At 47.2% G+C, this 21,955-nt stretch overlaps 1 protein-coding gene across 1 annotated transcript in view; it reads left to right on the top strand.

The window, feature by feature from the left end:
• Window positions 1-21,955, top strand: part of KCNAB1 (potassium voltage-gated channel subfamily A regulatory beta subunit 1) — an 822,927-nt gene that overhangs the window by 761,918 nt on the left and 39,054 nt on the right. The window contains exon 9 of the mRNA XM_085634769.1: window positions 20,030-20,115. Coding sequence (XP_085490895.1) covers window positions 20,030-20,115 — 86 coding nt within the window. The remainder of the gene's footprint in view (window positions 1-20,029; window positions 20,116-21,955) is intronic.

Here is a 21,955-nt window from a genome sequence, read left to right as displayed (position 1 = left end):
ATTACAAGGCCCCTGTGCGGCCGGAACGTTACTTTTTATGACGTTTCAGCGGCGCAGTGGATTTACCCATCTCTATGAGGCCTCGTAAAGCCACCCTGCGTGGCTTTTCATGGCCTTGTAGATATGGTGTGAGGCAATACAGCGCAAGTCACTGCGTTGCCTCGCACTTGGATGGGGAGGAGTGCCAAGGGCATTACGGTGGGTGTTCCCATGCAACACTCATGACATTTGACACATTTTCAGATTGACAGCTTTCTGTAAACCTGGGATTGCGTCAAAAGCCTATGTCTCCCCAGGGGAGGCTTAGGGAGATGCAAACAGGAGAAATAACTTTATTTCTCCTCGGCTTTTCCTCTCTCTATGTGTGCTGCAGTCAGCAGCACACACAAAAGGAGGAAATTGCTTCCATTTATGGTTTTTGTGCAGGAAGGTGTCCCTTCCTGCACAAAAACAATGTTTCCCACAACGCAGACACCCTTACACCATGGTGCAAGGGTGCATGCATTGGTGCATGGCAGCCAATTGAGTGCCAGAGCGGGGAAAGAGGACAGCAATGCACCATATCTAATAGACGCAGCACAGCAGCTAGGCTTGCGGCGCTGCCCTATGGCAAAATATTGTAAATGAGGCCCTTAGTATTTACAATAGGGATTTTTTCTCCCGACAATAATCCTTCAACCATTTATGAGATGCTTTTGTGTTGCCTTTCTTACTTGTAAATGTAATTTAGCCTGGACCATTAAATTTTATACTGATTGTACTGTATTAAGGTTTGCCTTTAACAAAATCTGCTTACCTGTCTGTTTGGGAGTTCAGTTGAAGCTCAGAAAAATACTTTGGCCTGGATTTACTAAGATTTTGCATAGGGCTGTGACGCTTCCTTTTTGATATCAGTATTTTCAAAATGTAGAACTGTACACACACTACCTTGTTAAAAGCCATTGCCTTTGTGTAATGGCACAATTATGTTCTTTTCTTTTTTTTCACCAATTGGTGAAACTCACATCATACATACAGAGAAACTCCTGCCCATGCTTCCAGCACAAAGCTTGGAAATGTTCCACTACCCTTCACACATTGCAAAGGAATTTGACCCTGCCCTTCCAAGCCTGAAATTTCAGACCATTTCCATGGTATGAAAGAGCTGGAAAGGTATTTTAGAATGTTCATAAACTCACAAACTTTCATGGCCAAATACCGAATACCCGCCATATACCTGGTATGTATTTCCACATAATATTCCTTGCTTATGGGGTAATGCCACACCGGAGTCAAATATTACCTTTTGTGAATTTCCTGCAGTCATAAATGTAGTGATTTGTGTTTCTAAATTCGGCTTATAGCTAACAAAAATCCATCTTGACCCCCAGAAGAGTCTGCAATCTGCAGAGAAAAGACTGAAACCCCTGCAAGTAATTTTGAAAGTTGTTCAGTCACACGTGTTGAAGTATGCAGATGAAAAAATCTGCAATCCTGTTGTCAGGAAATCAGTGGAGGGAAATAAATCCCTATCCTTGCAGAAGAGGTTTTAGGCCCAGTGGCACTGGTGGCACCAAAATCAAAGTGGTTCCTATTAGTGAGTCACAAGCTTTAAAAGGTAGCCCACAAGCTCTTGCAGCAGCAGGGACGTGTTTTATTCTTATAAAATCCCTGAGAATGTTTTTTGACTACCTCTTATTGACGGCAAGAAAGACAGTTGCTTTTGCATTGATAACTTCTAGATTGGTTTACTACATCAGTTTGTATGCAGGATCCTCAAAACAAATTATCCAGAAACTTCAGATGGTGCAACATGCGGCGGCCAGATTGGTATTGAAACTTCCCCGACAATCATCGGCCTTGGCAGCTTTGAAAGCCTTACATTGGTTGCCACTGAAACAAGCATTGGCATAGCCAATAGGTCTCGCCTTTGGGACCTTATAAGTGTTTAGCCATGCAACAGTTGCATAACTAAATACTTAAAAGGTCCCAAAAGCGAGACCTATTGGCTATGCCAAGCGTCAAACATCAAAGTGGCCGTGCAGCCGCGAAAGTGAAAGTAATCGCGGTAAAGCGTGGCGCGCACGCCCGCGCACATGCACTGTAGCTCTAGGCTGGCCTGGTAGCACTTTTTGGAGCCCTCTCAATAAGTCTCGCCAGACCAGCGCATGCGCTGGGTCAGGCGAGACCAAAAAAGGGTCCTTTTTAAAATTATTTTATTTACATTTAGAGCCTACAGATCTACTGGGCCAAGATATTTAATGGGCAGAATCACACCCTATACCACTAAAAGGACCCTGAGATCTTCCCTAGCGAATCTTCTTAAATCCTATGTCTTTTAGACTCAGAACTCTAGGAGGTAAATCTTTCGCAGTTCTGGGTACTAAGACATGGAACCAACTTCCCAACCATTTAAGATTAATTGAATCAGAAGTAGGTTTTACAAAGCAGTTGAAGACCTGGCTTTTTGCAGCCTCTGATTTGCACTGCTATCCCCTTATTCTCTGATGTATTACCTTTTTCTTGTTTGATTGAAGCACTGCTGTGTCCGTGTTAGCACCAGGATGCTCCTTTGGAGTGGCAGAGTGCTCTACAAGTATCCAATTCATTCATTCATTTGCAAATCAGGACAGTCTTCAACTTGTAATGAAACTCCATCTAAGTATTTATCAAGGTAAATGAGACTGTGTGCATTTGTATTTGCTGCAGGCAATGTTTGTGATAAAATCAGAGAAATCAACAGTAAAAACTGGTTCCTCAGACAACAAAGGTGGCCCACAATCAGCTTGAACAACGGTCTACACACTGGCCTGTCAGACCAGTCCGTGGAGCACTGCCAGAATGCCCTATTATTATTATTAATTTACCTCCTTTATTCTCGGTCCAAACTCTTGCACATCCCCCCAAGTTAACTACAGTGTTACAGTGACTATAACAGACACATTCAAAACAAGTCAAAATGATCCCATATTATTTTGAGGCAAAGAAGTTGTTTTGACCTAGGCTGTTAAAGGTCAAAGGGTTAATTCACTGAGGTAAAGAAAGGAGAAATGTACGGTTACTTACTGGTAATTTTCATTACACTGAGTCCATGTCTTTCTCGTCACAGTCCTTACATATGAGCTAATTTCCATTCATGGAGAACATAATTACCAAATTTGACTTTTCCTTCCCAAATCCAAAATGGCCCCCATACCTATGAGTATACATACATCACGCCCTGGGCTGAACTTCCCAAAATAAGCAAGCATAGAAAGAAATCAGTTGCACAACAGGGAGAGGCGGGCAGGAACTCAAGACTGTGACGAGGAACACATGGACTCGGAGTAATAAAAATTACCGGTAAGTAACCGGGCATTACCACCTCGTCTATCTTCCTCTCACAGTCTTTACTTATAATTACACACCTAAGCCAAGAAACTGATTTTGGCAAACAGACCACAAACATAGCAAACCAAGAGAATGCAATGCAATGACGCACACAACACTGAACTGCAGGAAGGCCCACAGAACTCAAAACAGCATAAGCCAAATTCGAGGATTCGTAACCCTCCAATTGCAAACAGTAGGGCAAAGCCTCAGTTTCAGTAAAATAAATTTCCCGAACAGAAGCCCCTTGAAACTCCCCCCATTAGGCAGAAACACCCCAAGCAGACCATCCAGGAAAAAACTTTAGAACATACAGGCCAGACAAGGAATTGGAAAGAAAAATGGCCAGCTTAATCCTACGTGACAAGGTAGAGAGACAAGTCCAAGACCCCTCGTTGCCAAACCCTGGGAGACAAACAAAGCAACAGACTTGCGAAACACAGCAGTGCGTTAGCAATACACAGAAAAGTGCATCAAGTGCATCAAGAGAATGAAAAAGCACCCTTTCATCAAACAGAGGAGACGGAAAAAAGGTATGCTAAACAATGTCAGAATCCAAATGAAAAGAGGACGCTACTGTAGGGAGAAAGGCCGGACTAGGACGAAGCACCATCTTGTCCAGGAAAAAACAAATGATGGAGGGGAGGACATCAATGCCTGAATCACCACCACCTGTCTCCCAGAGGAAATGGACACTAGAAAAACAACCTTGGCCGAAAGAAACTAGAAGGTAGCAGACTTCAAAGGCTCAAATGGAGCATCTCACAAACCCTGCAGCACCAGAGGCAGGTCCCAAAAAGGCACAGTGGAATGAACAACAGGTTGCATAATAAAACAGCTATGCAGCAAGCCAGCCACCAGAGGAGCAACAGACAAAACACCAGACCCCAAAGATCTGGAACAGCTGCTCACTGACTACGGAGGGTAGACACAGCTAGGCCAAGCTGACAACCATCCCAAAGGAACTCCAACACAGCTGTAGGGATACCAGAGGAAAACGACAACCCCTTGACCTGGCACCAGACTAAAAAATGCCACTAATGATGGCCATAAGGCTGGACGGCCACAGGGACTGTTGAATCCATGGAGCAAAATCCAAAGAACAGCCTCATTGTAAGAGGGGCAGCCTCTCAAGTGCCAAACTACAAGCTGAAACCTGTGAAGAGCATCCAGCAGATGAAGTGGCTGATGCAACAGGAACAGATGGATCGGTAAAACCCAATGAGGCCGACTGACAGACAAAGAAGACGAGGGAACCAAAGGCACCTTAAACCTGGGATAATCAACAGAATCTCCGCCTATTCCTGTACCACCTTCTAAACCACCCGATGAAGGATAGGGATGGGTGGAAAACAATAAAGGAGACCACTGGGCCCGAAAACAGCCAGAGCAGTCACCGCCCAAGCTCTCAAGGACGGAAGCAGACAGCAAAAGCGGGGAAGAAGGGCAATCTCCACAGTGGCGAACACATCCAGCCACCAGAGATCAAACTGAGAAAGAATGGACTGAAAGATCACCAGAACCAGACACGTTGTCTCAGAGTATCGAAGCCACTGATTCAGAGCATCAGTAGGCCCAGGTTCCTTCCCCAGAAGAAAGACTACCCAGAGAGCCAGGTGATGGGATTCAGCCCAAAGACAAATCCTGTGCGAAAGGAGAAACATAGTGGAGCCATTCCACCCAGCCGGTCAGATAGGAGTGGATGATCTGATTGTCCATCCGCACACACACTGTAGTGGTCAACAACAGGGGGGAAAAACAAAAATGCCTTCAGGACTGCAACCAGCTCCTTCCAATTTGAAGACTGAAGAGCCTTCATCCAATTCCATCCCCTTTGAGCTACCGAAATCTCTAGAGTTGCACCCCTTCCCGTTCCACTGGCAACGGTCATGTAGGAAGGTGGATATCTGACTATGGTTACCCCCAAATTTTTGCCTAGTGTCTAGCTGGTTTTTCGACTTAGTTGGCCTGAGATCCTGCCATTCAGGATCTCAGCCTGGCTGTTCTCTCTTTAAAATGGACTCCATGTACCCTAGGTACATACCCAATTGGTTGGATCACCTTGTGAGCCCCTGTACCAGTGTACACTAGGTACCCAGGGCATTGGTGTATCTAAGGCCTGCCAGGGGCTGAAGCATGTATTATGCCACCCCAGGCTTGGCCTAACAAATTTGACACAACTGGCTGATCACTCAGCTGGGGTAAGTTGGTGTAACCACCTCTTACTTAGGTGTAGTATACCTATACCTAACCTTAAATGGGACACCTGGTAACCTATAAGTCACTCCTATGGCAGGCCTTAACAATCCTGAAGGCAGAGTGCTTGGTTCCATGTGAGATGGTGCTCTGGCATGAGCTGAGCCTGTCTGCAGTGGTCGGAACAACTTCCTTCTACTGTTTCCAGATATCGTCATACCATATACTCTTAAGTGCAATATGAACCTCGCGGTTAGATGCTAACTTTGGTTTGGCTTTATCAAAACATGTCGAGTAAGGTGTCATACGAATTGGAATACTAACCCCTCGCCAATTCTGTCGACGGGGTTAGCATTCCACCCTTCTAGAGGGGCACGACATGTACAGTACCTGAAACCCGGGTAAAATCAGACATAGCCTCAGCTCCACAAAATGGATGCTGCCACCACAGACACAAGTCTGCCCTCCTGCTGCTGGGAGTCCTTCCAGCTTGGGAGGTGTGGACAAAGGGTTTCCTGCCAGGGGAGGTGCGTGCACCACCCCAGACAGGATTTTGTGTATTGGTCAGGTAGGGCTTGAAAGAAACCAGACATGCCTGAGGCTCACAAGGAGCCTCGGTGCATATGCCAGTTCAAACCGGTCCTGGGGCACACCAGTCCCGGGCCTGGGGCGAGCTGGACAAAGGATTGGGGGTGTAACCACCCCCCTTCCTGGTCCCACCCTTAGGGAGGGACCTAGCAGGTAGTCCGGCCCCTAGAATCCGCTTAAAGGTAGGAGCTGTGTCCTAAGACTTCAGACATACTGGAATCAACTTGAAACTAAGAAGAAAACGGGAACTTCGACGCTCTGCCGCACAGAGGACTGAAGCCAATCTCCCCTGTGGTCAGGGAGTGACCACCTTGCTAACGCAAGCACCATCCAGCGAATCAACGTCTGCTTTGCCGCCGCCTCCCGCCGGAGCCCGAGCCCAGAGACTGACAAGACCTGGACCTCCAGACCTCTCACCGCCCGATCCACAGTCCCTGAAAAGAGGAGACCCGTGGAGGCACCGAGACACGTGGAGCCAGCCATCTTGAAAAGACCACGACAAGCTGCAAGCGCAACAACCGAGGCTCCCTCCAAGTTGTGCTTTGGGATCTGAGAAGCCCAACACCCGAGCAGCATCTGCACCAAAGGTGAGCCCTCCAGCATCTCCACGACCTGCGTGGGGCCCTTCTGCATTTTGCCACTCGACGCGCCTAACCGGTTGCTGGCCCGCTGGCTAGTGGCCATCTTGGCGACGAACTTCACGAAATACACCGCTGGTCTGGTTGCTCCAGACTGGCCCTTGCTCCCCTCCAAAGGAGCAATCCCTCTGACCTTGCTGGTCAGAACCATCAGCTTATTTCATCTTCCACAACAATTGCTTTTGCCAAGGCTTGTTTGCTTCGATCAAGTTGCCGACACCGCCGACAGCGAGAGCCTGCGTGGGACAGCTCGTGACTTGACTCCTGGACGTCGTCGACCTTCAGGGACCACGTGGCTGCAGAGACAAGCTACACCTTTCTTCCTGTTTGCACCCGACATCGCCTGGTACCCACCTGGTGCCACGCTGGTCACTGGCTAGTGACTGTGAACACTTTCCCCTCTGCTTACAGGTCTTCAACATCTCCGATCCACTCTTGGATCCACTGCATCTCTTCCGGACCGGTCGCCTGCAGCATCTTTGCCCCCAGGCTCCATTGAACAGATAGAAGAAACCCGACGCACTTCGACGCCTATGCACCCGCTTCCTGTGGGTGAGGTAAAGCTGGCACTCCGGTGCCCAAGTGTAGAGAATCATCTCTAGTGTCTGTGTTTCCAATCTTAAGTTCCTAGTCCATCCGGAAGATCCTCTTTGCAGTAACTTTGTACTTTTTACGCACCCATTGAAAACCTATGGGAGCTCGCGTGTGACTATTTGCTCTGCACACGCGACCCGTGGACCTCCTGGTCACTAACTGAAGTTAGCTCCTTGTAGGCCCAGCGATTCTAGAGGCCCTAGGCCTTTTCCCTTTTCTGTTCGTGGTACTTATACCACTATTTTAGTATATGGTTTGAGCGGCCACCAGGGCCTATCCATATAAAGTGCAACTTCTGTGTATTCTGTTATAATCTTCTTTGACGATTTGTGCTCTTGTGCTCATAAAGAGACTAGGGGTTACTTTGAGAAATAAATACATATATATTTTGAATATATATCTGTGTGGTGTCCTTTCATTGGTATAAAAGGGGGTTGCATTTGGTAAAACAGCTGGCTTAACACGTTTCACGAGTTTAGCCTCAAAGACTGCTTAGCCTACGCTACCACTAGGGCAGCTAGTCCGAAAAGGTTGACTTACAACCACACCATAAGGGTTGCTTGGCATGGTACAAGGTGGTCACTAGAACTAGTGAACAGCATATACCAGGCCAACTTCTCACATTGGTGAGCAGCGGTTGGATTTGAGCTTGCTGTGTTTTACCATTGTAATCTCTTGGTTACCAATTGAAAGATCACATAGGTACCTATAGGTACATATAAAACAAGATTAGATATACTTAAGTTCTACTGAACTTAGTTGTTGTAGAGCAAAGGGAGTAGCACACCCTGACTACAACTACTAGATAGGTTTAGTAGGTAAACCCAAGTGTAGGTAGATTGCAACACATCCACCCACACTTAAGAGCAATGGCTGGGGCAGAGGGGTCCACTGTACCCATCTCTGTTGAGAGTGACCCCCAGAGGGCACCATCCATCTTTGCTACCCTTAATCAGAATGAGCTCAGGCATTTGGCAACTCTTAGAGGCCTTAAACAGCCCAAGAACCCTACCTCTGCTGAGCTCAGAGAACTCTTGCAAAATGATGAAAATCAAAGAGAGCTCAAGAAAGCTTCCCAGTTAGCCCCCTTAGGGACAGGAACAGGAGGCCCCCCTTCTGAAGATGCCACTGAGGTACCCCTTTCCAATAGCCATCCCTTAGATGAGCACCATACTACAGAGGAGGAAAGTGAGGGGGATACAGATGTGAGTGGGGATGAAGGGAGAACTAGCCCAGTGCCAAGTGTTATACTTGGCCCAGCTAAACTAAGGCTATTGGGGACTGACAGTGGGTTTACCCCATTGGATCTCCCCAGTGGACTTAACACAGGGCTTGGGAGGCAAAGGAATCGCTCAGGTGAATCCAATGCTTCCCATGGCTCTAGAGGCTCTCAAGGTCACTCCAGGAGAAGGATGACCACCCCTCAGAGGAGGGAACATGAGGCCAGAATGCAGGAAGCCCAGCTGAGGATCAGGAAGCAGGAGCTAGAAGTAGCCCTGATGGAAGAAAAACTGAACAAGGCTAGGCAACCTACAGAGAGTGGGTCCATACCCACTGGTGGCAGCATTGTCCCTAGGGACAAAGATAGGGTCTTTGATAATAGGAACCTGTCTAAGGTTGTGCCCCCCTACAAAAGTGGGGATGACATCCACAAATGGATGACTGCTCTTGAGAGAGCCTGCAAAGTGCAGCAGGTTCCTGAAGACCAGTGGGCAGCAATCCTCTGGCTCTCCTTTGAAGGAAGAGGCAGAGACAGACTCCTCACTGTTAGAGAAGAGGATGTCAGAAATTACAGAGTCCTGAAGAGTGTCCTAGTTGATGGGTTAGGCTTAACCACTGAACAGTACAGGTTAATGTTCAGAGACACCCAGAAGACACAGACTCAGGACTGGTCTGAATATGTGGAATGTGCCACTAAGGCTTTGGAGGGTTGGTTGCTGGGAAGTAAGGTGTCTGATTATACAGGATTGTACAATTTGATGATGAGAGAGCAGATTTTAAGGAATTGTCAAAACCAGCTTCTCCATCAACACCTGGTAGACTCAGATTTGACCTCTCCCCAAGAATTGGGAAAGAGGGCAGATAAATGGGTCAGGACCAGGATCAGGCCTAAAAACCAGGGTGGTGACCAAAAGAAAGATACCACCAAGCCTCAAGAGAAGGGTGGGGATAAAGCAAAAGAGAAATCTTCCTCAGGGCCCCAAAACTCCACACAGGGTGGTGGGTCCCAAGCTCCCTCCTCTACCACAGCTAAAAAGCCCTACTGCCATGAGTGTAAAACTCCTGGGCATTGGAAAACTGACAGCGGTTGCCCAAGGGCTAAAAACAAAACTGTTCCTCCAATTACTCCTGTCACACCACCTATCACTGTCAGCAGTAATCCCCCAGGTGGTGGGAGTGCCCCCAGAAATCTGGGTGGGTTTACTTGGGGAACACAGGGGGACCCTGGCTTAGCCAATTCCCCTGCAGCAACTACTCTTGTCTGTGATGGTGGCATGGGGTTTGCCAACTTCACTGCCTGTCCCAACACTTTGGGTAGGTACAGACAGGAGCCCTACATCAATGGTACCAAAGCTGAGGCCTACAGAGACACTGGAGCTAGCATCACAATGGTGGCTCATTGGCTAGTTCCCTCTGAGCAGCTTTTGCCTGGTTTCTCCTACCAGGTAACTAACATTGATGGCAACCAGAACAGTCATCCCATGGCAGAGGTGTGTCTCAGCTGGGGAGGTGTCACTGGCCCTAAAAGGGTGGCAGTGTCCCCAACCTTGCCTGTAGACTGCTTACTGGGGAATGACTTAGAACTCTCAGCTTGGGCTAGAGTTGAACAAGACACCCATTCTAAAATGGTAGGCCTTTCACAAGAGGGTAGTGGGGTTGTGCCATTCACAACCCCTGTCCAAATAGATTTCCTCCCTGAAAAGGTTGGAAGGGCAGTGGTAGCCACAGCCCAGGCACAGACAGACTTCCCTGTAGAGACTGGCAGAGCTGTGACAGTCACAGCTCAAACACAAACTGAGTGCCCCCCTGAAAAGGTTGGCAAGGCTGTAATGGTCTCAGCCTATACTCAGACTGATATAGGTGTAGTGAAGCCTGAAACTATGGATCACTCCACACAAACAGAGAGTAGTGGAGAGGAAGAAAAGTCTCCCTCTCCCCAGACATTAGGAAAAGGTCAGCGTCTTCAGAGATCTGACCTCACCCCTTGTGAAGGAACTGCCCCAGAGGTAGCCAGGCCTGGCCTGGCAGAGCCTCTGATGTCAGTGGCCCCTTCCAAGGTGGGACCCAGTCTGGTGCAGGTAGCCTGCCTCTCTCTACCCTGCCTCAGTCAGCCCAGGGCTGCAGAGGTCAGGGAGGCCAGTGGACCCCAAGAGGGCCCCTGTCCACAAGAACCCCCCCATCAAAAGAATGAGGATTGCCTGGCTAGTAGCCCTAGCCAGGTGATGGGTAAAAACATTCCTGAGGGATCTCCTTTACAGGTAGTTAGGGACCTCCCCCAGAGGGATTCTGTTGGGCACAGGCAAACCTGGGACCTTAGGGCCCCAAACCTGACCTGTCCCTCCAGTAAGCCCACAAAAGGGACCCAGCCTCCAGCTTTAGGTAGCCAGAGGCTGACCCTGAGAGCACAGTGCAACTCAGTTAAGGAAAGAAAGGCATCCATGGTGAAGGATGATTGGAGGAAGCTGAGGCTTCACTTTGAAGACACTCCCTTCAGTACTCCATCTCAACACCAGCCTTTTACTTTGCCAAGACACGCCAAAGGTAGAGATTCCCTATGGTGGAGACCCTCTGATACCCTTAGGGCAGGGGTCTTCAAACTGTGGGGCGCGACCCCCAGGGGGGCCGTGGAGTGATGCAAAGGGGGTCGCGCCTTCCCAGTCAGCCCGGGCTGCTGCAGTGAAACTTGAGCTGCTGGGGGCTCAGCTGGGCAGTGTCTGGATTCCTATCTCCGGCACCCCCGTGTTTTTTCACAGGTCTTTAAAGACCATTTAACATGCCTTTGTAAACTGCTTACAGAGGCTTAGGTTTTTTTGCTGGTTCCAGTTCCCCCTGGGTCCCCACTGTGCCTATTCCTTACATTTGGATTTTACATTCACTGCCGTAGTGTGAGAATGCATTTCATGGAAAGGAATACAAAGTTGGCTTCCTGGGGGCGCTGTGAAAGTTTATTGTGCTTTTGAAGCACCTGCTGCAGCGTTTCTTTCCTTCTTTCCCCGGCAATTACCAGGCCTCACATAAATGTCAAGATAACTTGTGTGATTAATTATCTTCCTGGAGAGAGATCAGAATGTTGTATAGTTGAGGTTTTGACTTAGGTGAAGTTAGTGCAGAGGGTTAATATGCCTGCTGCAAAGAACGTGTACCAAGTAGATTACAGAGTGTGTATGATGTGAAGAGATCAGCAGGTTACTGCTTTCAAAAGAGACATCCTTTTGTTACTTACAATTTATAACTTAAAGTCCTAATAGAGAATAGTGAGCTATTAACTTTCATCCTAGAACAGCATACACACCGCAAAGTATACATTATTAGATCATTGATTAATGTTGCAAAAAGGGTTAATTTGGCTAGAAATCAATTCTTATTATTAAAGGAAACTCCCAACTATGCTGTTTCTTTTTCGACTCTGCGTTTGTGCTTCTCCACACCAAGCACTCTTGAACTATACTGCCTACCAGTATGGATGACATGTGACTCCTATACTTTTAGTCCTTTGGCTTATGTAACATTTCCTATACACTGATTTACACACTTATGATTGATTGTCTCTGTGTAATGTGTGTGTGATGCAAAGTGCTCGGACACCCTACACTGGTATGAGTGGCGCTATATAACTAATTCAATGCATCTGAGAGTGTGGGGTTATGGAGACTTGGTCACTGCTAAAGGGTGCTAGTGAGAGAATCCATGGTGGGGGTGGTCATTGTGGGGGCGCCAACAAACATTGTCGCACAGGGCGCCACCAGCACTAAAGCCGGCCCTGGGAAGTATGCACAGATAAGCGCTGAAAATACCGCTTTAGGTGACTGCTTTTTTTTGTACCGACTGGGCCACCAAAATAATCTGCTGGCAACCCTAACCATAGGACTGGAAGTTTGTTGCAGGATCAGCACATTATTTATTTCCTTCACCCTCGATCCCCGATTAATGCCGCAATAGTTTAACTTAGATATTAAAGTCTACGCCCCCGTCAATAACATGCTGAGTTACTTCATGGGTCTGGGAATGCACCCTGCATTCAGACAACTCATTCCTCATTCTCGCCCTTCATTGTCACGCTCACCCTGCACTCACAGTGATCACAATGCACTCACACTGATCACCATGCACTTGCACCATTCACCCGCTCACCTTGCACTCACAGCGATCACAATGCACTCACACTGATCACCATGCACTTGCACCATTCACCCGCTCACCTTGCACTCACAGTGATCACAATGCACTCACACTGATCACAATGCACTTGCACCATTCACCCGCTCACCCTGCACTCACAGTGATCACAATGCACTCACACTGATCACCATGCACTTGCACCATTCACCCGCTCACCTTGCACTCACAGTGATCACTCTGCACTCACAATGCACTTGTCCTGCTCACACTATACCTCAACCTGCAGTCACACGAGTACACTACTCATCCTGCACTCATGTGACACTTCCCCCTCACTACTCAATATGCAACTCACTCAAACAAGCCCATCAGTAATCATACATTCATTCATCCCATTCTGAACTTGCATCCGCACCCAAAATGAGAGAGAACAGCAAGGGAGTGAGAGAATTTGATTGAAGAGGTCAGGGATGAGGAGAAATGTGAATTGCCGAAGAGAAGTGTGGACACGCAAGAAGTGAGTGTGATCCAAAGGTGAGGGCTTCTGTTAGAACAAAGGGGAGATGTGAAAGAGGAATGGGGGGACTGGAGAGGTGTAAGATACAAATAGACAAAAATTTGAATGAAGAGACGAGGTGAATGAGAAGTGCTGAGGGGCACGGGAGGTGACAGGGCCAGAGAGGCCATGAGATAAATGTGAGAGACTGTTAGAGATGAGGGCAGTGAAAGGACAGAATGGCAAGAGGTGATTAAAGGTGAAGTGAGAGGTTGAATGGGGAGAGTTCAGAAGTTGTAAAAAGGGGTGAAAGAAAATGACCTGCAAAGTGAGAGAGGGATCCGGGGTTAGGAGAGGAGAGAGGGATGGAAGGGAGGGGGTGAGAGGAAAGCTGCATGGGTAAAAGGCTTAACTCTACACAAAACCGCCAGGGTTTTAAGGGACCCCTGCTTCTTCCGGTCAGGGCCAGGTGAGATTCTAATGTGGCAGCACGTATTGCTGAAGAGTGGAAGGCCCTTCACAAAGGTTGACTTGAAATCTTTCTGATGATAATTGCTGTATTTTGGTTATAAATGGGTACTGATTGGGTGAAATCTTTCCTCAGCGTTACTGTGTGTAACAAATATCAAAATAATGAAGCAATGCTATCCCAAAATACGCGGCATCACATAACCTTATTTACATTTTCATCCCACGCAATTTAGTCAACAGGTTTAGACATTTTTGTCAAGAGGGGGTCCTTACGCCTCAAAATGTTGACAGGGGGGTCTCGGCATCCAAAAGTTTGAAGACCTCTGCCTTAGGGTGAGGGATTGCTTAGTGGACCATGAGACAGGGGGTAACCATGCCCGTGCTGGTTCCTCCTTATATGGCCACTTGGGCAATATAGGCTTACCTGGTCAAGGTCAGCCTTATCTCCCTTCGTTTGGGGGGGGGGTTGTGTAGGAAGGTGGATATCTGACTATGTTTACCCCCACATTTTTGCCTAGTGTCTAGCTGGTTTTTCGACTTAGTTGGCCTGAGATCCTGCCATTCAGGATCTCAGCCTGGCTGTTCTCTCTTTAAAATGGACTCCATGTACCCTAGGTACATACCCAATTGGTTGGATCACCTTGTGAGCCCCTGTACCAGTGTACACTAGGTACCCAGGGCATTGGTGTATCTAAGGCCTGCCAGGGGCTGAAGCATGTATTATGCCACCCCAGGCTTGGCCTAACAAATTTGACACAACTGGCTGATCACTCAGCTGGGGTAAGTTGGTGTAACCACCTCTTACTTAGGTGTAGTATACCTATACCTAACCTTAAATGGGACACCTGGTAACCTATAAGTCACTCCTATGGCAGGCCTTAACAATCCTGAAGGCAGAGTGCTTGGTTCCATGTGAGATGGTGCTCTGGCATGAGCTGAGCCTGTCTGCAGTGGTCGGAACAACTTCCTTCTACTGTTTCCAGATATCGTCATACCATATACTCTTAAGTGCATTATGAACCTCGCGGTTAGATGCTAACTTTGGTTTGGCTTTATCAAAACATGTCGAGTAAGGTGTCATACGAATTGGAATACTAACCCCTCGCCAATTCTGGCGACAGGGTTAGCATTCCACCCTTCTAGAGGGGCACGACATGTACAGTACCTGAAACCCGGGTAAAATCAGACATAGCCTCAGCTCCACAAAATGGATGCTGCCACCACAGACACAAGTCTGCCCTCCTGCTGCTGGGAGTCCTTCCAGCTTGGGAGGTGTGGACAAAGGGTTTCCTGCCAGGGGAGGTGCGTGCACCACCCCAGACAGGATTTTGTGTATTGGTCAGGTAGGGCTTGAAAGAAACCAGACATGCCTGAGGCTCACAAGGAGCCTCGGTGCATATGCCAGTTCAAACCGGTCCTGGGGCACACCAGTCCCGGGCCTGGGGCGAGCTGGACAAAGGATTGGGGGTGTAACCACCCCCCTTCCTGGTCCCACCCTTAGGGAGGGACCTAGCAGGTAGTCCGGCCCCTAGAATCCGCTTAAAGGTAGGAGCTGTGTCCTAAGACTTCAGACATCCTGGAATCAACTTGAAACTAAGAAGAAAACGGGAACTTCGACGCTCTGCCGCACAGAGGACTGAAGCCAATCTCCCCTGTGGTCAGGGAGTGACCACCTTGCTAACGCAAGCACCATCCAGCGAATCAACGTCTGCTTTGCCGCCGCCTCCCGCCGGAGCCCGAGCCCAGAGACTGACAAGACCTGGACCTCCAGACCTCTCACCGCCCGATCCACAGTCCCTGAAAAGAGGAGACCCGTGGAGGCACCGAGACACGTGGAGCCAGCCATCTTGAAAAGACCACGACAAGCTGCAAGCGCAACAACCGAGGCTCCCTCCAAGTTGTGCTTTGGGATCTGAGAAGCCCAACACCCGAGCAGCATCTGCACCAAAGGTGAGTCCTCCAGCATCTCCACGACCTGCGTGGGGCCCTTCTGCATTTTGCCACTCGACGCGCCTAACCGGTTGCTGGCCCGCTGGCTAGTGGCCATCTTGGCGACGAACTTCACAAAATACACCGCTGGTCTGGTTGCTCCAGACTGGCCCTTGCTCCCCTCCAAAGGAGCAATCCCTCTGACCTTGCTGGTCAGAACCATCAGCTTATTTCATCTTCCACAACAATTGCTTTTGCCAAGGCTTGTTTGCTTCAATCAAGTCGCCGACACCGCCGACAGCGAGAGCCTGCGTGGGACAGCTCGTGACTTGACTCCTGGACGTCGTCGACCTTCAGGGACCACGTGGCTGCAGAGACAAACTACACCTTTCTTCCTGTTTGCACCCGACATCGCCTGGTACCCACCTGGTGCCACGCTGGTCACTGGCTAGTGACTGTGAACACTGTCCCCTCTGCTTACAGGTCTTCAACATCTCCGATCCACTCTTGGATCCACTGCATCTCTTCCGGACCGGTCGCCTGCAGCATCTTTGCCCCCAGGCTCCATTGAACAGATAGAAGAAACCCGACGCACTTCGACGCCTATGCACCCGCTTCCTGTGGGTGAGGTAAAGCTGGCACTCCGGTGCCCAAGTGTAGAGAATCATCTCTAGTGTCTGTGTTTCCAATCTTAAGTTCCTAGTCCATCCGGAAGATCCTCTTTGCAGTAACTTTGTACTTTTTACGCACCCATTGAAAACCTATGGGAGCTCGCGTGTGACTATTTGCTCTGCACACGCGACCCGTGGACCTCCTGGTCACTAACTGAAGTTAGCTCCTTGTAGGCCCAGCGATTCTAGAGGCCCTAGGCCTTTTCCCTTTTCTGTTCGTGGTACTTATACCACTATTTTAGTATATGGTTTGAGCGGCCACCAGGGCCTATCCATATAAAGTGCAACTTCTGTGTATTCTGTTATAATCTTGTTTGACGATTTGTGCTCCTGTGCTCATAAAGAGACTAGGGGTTACTTTGAGAAATAAATACATATATATTTTGAATATATATCTGTGTGGTGTCCTTTCATTGGTATAAAAGGGGGTTGCATTTGGTAAAACAGCTGGCTTAACACGTTTCACGAGTTTAGCCTCAAAGACTGCTTAGCCTACGCTACCACTAGGGCAGCTAGTCCGAAAAGGTTGACTTACAACCACACCATAAGGGTTGCTTGGCATGGTACAAGGTGGTCACTAGAACTAGTGAACAGCATATACCAGGCCAACTTCTCACAGGTCATGAGAACCAAAACAGGAAAAATAGAACCAAAGACAAACCACTGCTCAGAAGGGTCCAACCACCTTTAGAGATCCCTGCGTATTTGTGGAGTAACCTGGCCAGCGTCTTGTACATCTGAGACAAAGGGTTCCAATGCCTCAGGAGATGGTGAACAAGGGGATACAGGTGCCGCCAAGGGACAATGTAGAAGACACCTCCCTTGACTGTGAAGCCGTGTCCTCGCAGATGCCAAAGGGCGAAGACGGAGAGAGGACAAATGGGAGCAGAGCCAAACTCAACGCTCCTCTGACACAAAGACCTCCACAAAGTCCTTCCTGAAGCAGGCCCTGATGAAGAGGAGATCCTGTGATGGCTGGATCAAGAAGCCATGCGCCAGCAACAGCGTGTTCACCCTGAGAACCTCCAACAAGAGGCAGCCAGCCATCCAGAGAAGGGAAGAGTAGAACACCCTCAGAACGTAAAATATCCACTAATGGTGGCAAAAACATGGAGAAACACCCTGGTCGTCGACACTAGCCCAAATGTCATGACCCGAACAGAGAGCGGATGCCCAGGACAGCAAAACAGAGGAACTGCTGGTAAGACAGAGGACCCGGGACATGGAGGTCGATATTTATGAGATCGATGGAGGTCAGGAATTCACCCTTCCAGAAGAGAGGCAGATTCAGCCTTAGAAACTCCAACTGGAATGACATATAAGAGCTAAACTGAATGATCCCTTAGGGGTCCAGACCAGGGTGGAACTCACCCGATATTATCTGGACTAGGAAAAGCAGGGATCAATAACTATGGAAAACCTCCCCAGGAAGCCTCATGGAATGGCTAGAATTAAGACCTGACATCAGAGAGACAACTCTCACCATAGAGGGAAAGTTTGCACAATTCTTCAGCGGATACCATATAGAAAGAAAACAAGGAAAAACAGTTTGATCAGTTTCATCCCATTCTCTACTCAAGAGACCACTATTGCCCTATGTGTGGCCATTGATTCAGGCCCACATAACAGATACAAGAAAAAAATCACAGACTTCAGCCTAGAAATCAAAAACTGGAAAAATACATATTAACTGAAGTGTGGGCCAGCATAACTTTCAGATTTAAGCCCTGAATGTATCTGCCCCTGAATACCACATCCTCAGATGGGACAGAATTTGGACCAGCAGAACATGAACCCTTGTGTACTTAGGGGGCCGAAGTATCTATTCTAGCTGCAAAAGCAGATTCCATTGCTTAGTTAAACAGTACCTGCAAGAGCTCTAGATCAAGTGTGAAGCCCCCCTCCACAAGGCACTGCGTGGCCAGGACCCTCCTCTCCCAAAGTGACCACAACATGGCATCACTTAGCACCAAAGAGAAAAGAAAAGCCTGCCACTAAATAACCTGGTGGACCCGCTTCACCATATTGCTGATAACAGAGAGGTGTCACCCACCACTGCATACTGTCAAGCAGGAAGGACAAGAATTAAGCGGCTATTAGACCACTCACTCAGGAGAACCAATGTGACCTCCCATAAAATAAGCAATGCACGGTCCGATATCTACGCTCCGACCCCAGCAAAGGAGCAGGAACACTAGTACAGGGAGTGCTCTAAGAGCAAGCCACTGTCCATCGGAGCCGGCCCCTTATCGCCCAGCGGAGAAGGCAGCATATAATGAAATTCAACCAATGGATTAAAGAAAGTGACAAAAATAAAAAAAAACACAGCATTTGTAAACTTGGACCAATCTGTGTTGTGCACAAAATGGCCCTCAAGGCCCTCCTCACCACCCTCCAATGAAGGAATAATTCTAGGCACTTCTGCAGGAGAAATGCCCCCTCCCAGGCACAAAACGCAGGTTCCCTGGCAGCTGCAATAATTGGCCAGATATCCGGGGTTATGGACGCTCCTAAAGATGGCCCAGCCACCACAGGAACTTCCACTGCATCACTCATGGCCTTCAAGCAGTCAGCAAACTGGAAAAGCCTGAAGGACCTCTCAAAGACTTCCAAATGCAGTCGCATCCACAAGGCAAACGAAAACGGTAAGCGCACCAGCACAGGAACCAACTTTCTGAAAAAGCCAGCTGGAAACCATGGTAACGACCTCACGCTCCCCATCTGCAAGGGACAGGTGAATGTTACTAGACACGCCACCTAGGCAAGAGTGGAGGTGCCATTTTGAGATCAGGCAGACAGCACCCTTCTGCCAATCTCACTCAAATTGCATCGGACAGCCGAATAAGTGCAACTCACCCCAGAGAAGCCCTCAATGCCTGCAATTTGAAAACCAGTCAAAATCTTTTTCAGAAACAAAAAATAAAAATAAAACCATTTATAAAATATTCTTAGGCTATCACAGGTTGCCCAGTAGTCCCAGACACCCCCTGTGGTCTTGCATGCCCTTCACACAAGTGTAACCATGAAACAAATGAAATCAAAACCATTTAGCAGGTCTGTAACAATAAAAACATACCTGCAGCCAAGATGGTAATTGGGTGCAGAAAAAAGAAACAGGAAGTCCTTCCCAGGAAGTGATTATTTATACTCATAGGTATGGGGGCCATCTTGGATGGAAAAGGAAAAGTCAAGTTTGGTAATTATATTCTGCATGAATGGAGATAAACTCATATGTAGGGACTGTGAGAAGAAGACGGGCCGGAGGTAATGGGAGAAAGCAGCTGACAATAGACACCGTCTAGCCCACCTTCAGGAAAAAACAGCACATCACTCTGCAGAGATGATTCCTAAAAAGGCTGGCAAACTCTTCTATCTGCCCCTAATTTAGAAAACCAGCTGGTCTAGATATGCATTCTCTTTAAACACAACTGCATATAGAGACATTTGCTTTGTTGGTGGTTTAGATTAATCTATATCATTGTGTGTGTTTATAATTCATTGCAACTATATTTTTCTTGTTTTTTCATATTTTCTCAACAGATTTAAGTGCTGCTGTTGTTTTTTTTGCATAACACACTTTAAAAAATGGAGTGCTGGGATACATGTAAAGCAGATTTATCAGTTGCGCTGATTGGGAAATTTAACAGGAAGTATTAGGAACATCCATTTAGACGCGTAATGCATTCAGATCCTCATAAAGGACTTTTAAATAAAATTATATTTTAATCCATTTGTCTGTTTGTTTTTTTGTTTCATAGAGATTGTACGAGCAATGACGTATGTGATCAACCAAGGGATGGCCATGTACTGGGGAACCTCACGGTGGAGTGCGATGGAGATCATGGTAAAGACATTTTTAACAAAGCAACTGCACGTCAATATGAACAATCATGTTACAGAAAACCACTATACGACAAAAAACACCGCACATGTGTAATCCATTGCTCAGGCACGCAAAGACAACACAGCGTTGTCTTCGATGGTAAATAATATAGTGCAAACACCTTTCACCACTCTACAATATTATGCCCAACACATTACAATAACACAACACACTAATATAGTAATAATACAATACATCACAATACAAAAAGAAAACTCAATAGCATGCCAATGTAATAAAATACAACATACCAATGCACTAAAACAGTACAACGGAACAGCACAATTATAGAAAAATTCATCATAAACCGCAAAACAAAATTCAACAACAGAAAAACATTCTGCAACTACACATCAATAAAGTAAACACAGTGTTGCCACACAGCAAAAGACACACAAACAAAATGACAGCACAAAAACAGAACACAATACACCAATACAACACAACAAAAATAAAATTAAAGCATAACAATATGTTTGTGTTGTATTTTATCGTGTCATGTGTCAGGTTGTGTTTTCTGCTGTGTTGCTTTAGAGCGGCATTATTTTGTGTTCGAGTCTGTGTTGTTGTGACATATGGTTATAATAGTGTATTGTTGTGTTGTTTTGTGGCGCATTATTGAATTCTTTTTATGTTGTTTCAGGGCTGCATTGTTTTGTCTTTGTTCTTATTTTGTTTCTTGGGCTCTATTGGGCTGTTGTGATGTTTTATTGTGTATTGTCTTATTTAGTTTCCTGTTGCTTTGTTTTGTGTTGTCATTTTCATTTGTATTTTAATTTGTTGTCATGTTGCTGTGTTTTGCTCTGTTGCTTGGTTGTATTCTTTTATTGTTGTGTTAGGTAGCTTCCTTTATATACTTCAGCAAACGTTTTCAGGTTTCCAACCCAACTAGTGCAAACAGCTTCTATTACCAACAATGCAAAAATTCTGTAACTCCAGTTCTATAGCTGTATGTGACAGCAATCAACCTAAATCCATGCCACAGACCATGTGCTAAAATAGGATTTAACAAGTACACTTTTGCTGTCATTAAAGGGATTGGGTCTAGCAGAACACAGAGCCAACAACGGAGCAACAGCAAGAGGGAGAGGAAAGTGGTTTCAGCCTGCACTCAAAGGCATTCTGTTGCTACAATGAAAATTTTAGATAAGGACCTACACAAACATGCGATTAGTGGAAGTACACTGGGGGACAAAAGGAAGCAGTACTTAGGCCATGCTCTAAGGGAAGGAAAAACACATGAAGAGGAAGTGAAGCCGGCATGCACTGACTAAAGGGAAGCAAAGAAATGCGAGAGACGATGAAGCCAACCCATGGTAAATAATGGGTGGCCTCTAGGCTCTCCGTAAGGTAGCAAAATATCTCACAAGTGACAGTGCATGCGCTGTCTCAGGAAAGACCGCAGAAGGCTAATTTCTTACCACGTGTGGGGGGGAAAAAGCTTGTGTTCAGGCTGTCGGTTCCTCCCCACGTTACAAAACACTTCAGGGAGTGGTGAGCTGCCCAGTTTTGTTTTTAAGAGGTTCCCAGCAGCTAGTCAGAAGAGCCTAACCATGAAACCCTCTGATTGATTGAGAGAAGAATTTGCTGAAAAAGCAGCGTGTTTTGAAATTTCTGATTGTCTGTCTGTTCTCACCAATTCAAAAGAGGTCTTATTGTTTGAAATGTTTAGATTGCCTGCTGCATACCAATTTTTTGTTTCCAAGGATGGGATGGGCAAACTGGTAATCTCGCAGTAGATTGTGGTCTGCTGTACGATATTGCCGGGATTTTTACTCTTTTTTTTCAGTGCGCACCACGT

This window comes from Triturus cristatus, chromosome 11, assembly GCF_964204655.1.
Source record: "Triturus cristatus chromosome 11, aTriCri1.1, whole genome shotgun sequence".
Taxonomy (NCBI): Eukaryota; Metazoa; Chordata; class Amphibia; order Caudata; family Salamandridae; genus Triturus; species Triturus cristatus.
Note: the sequence above shows the minus strand (reverse complement) of the source record. Positions and strands in the feature narration are given on the sequence as shown.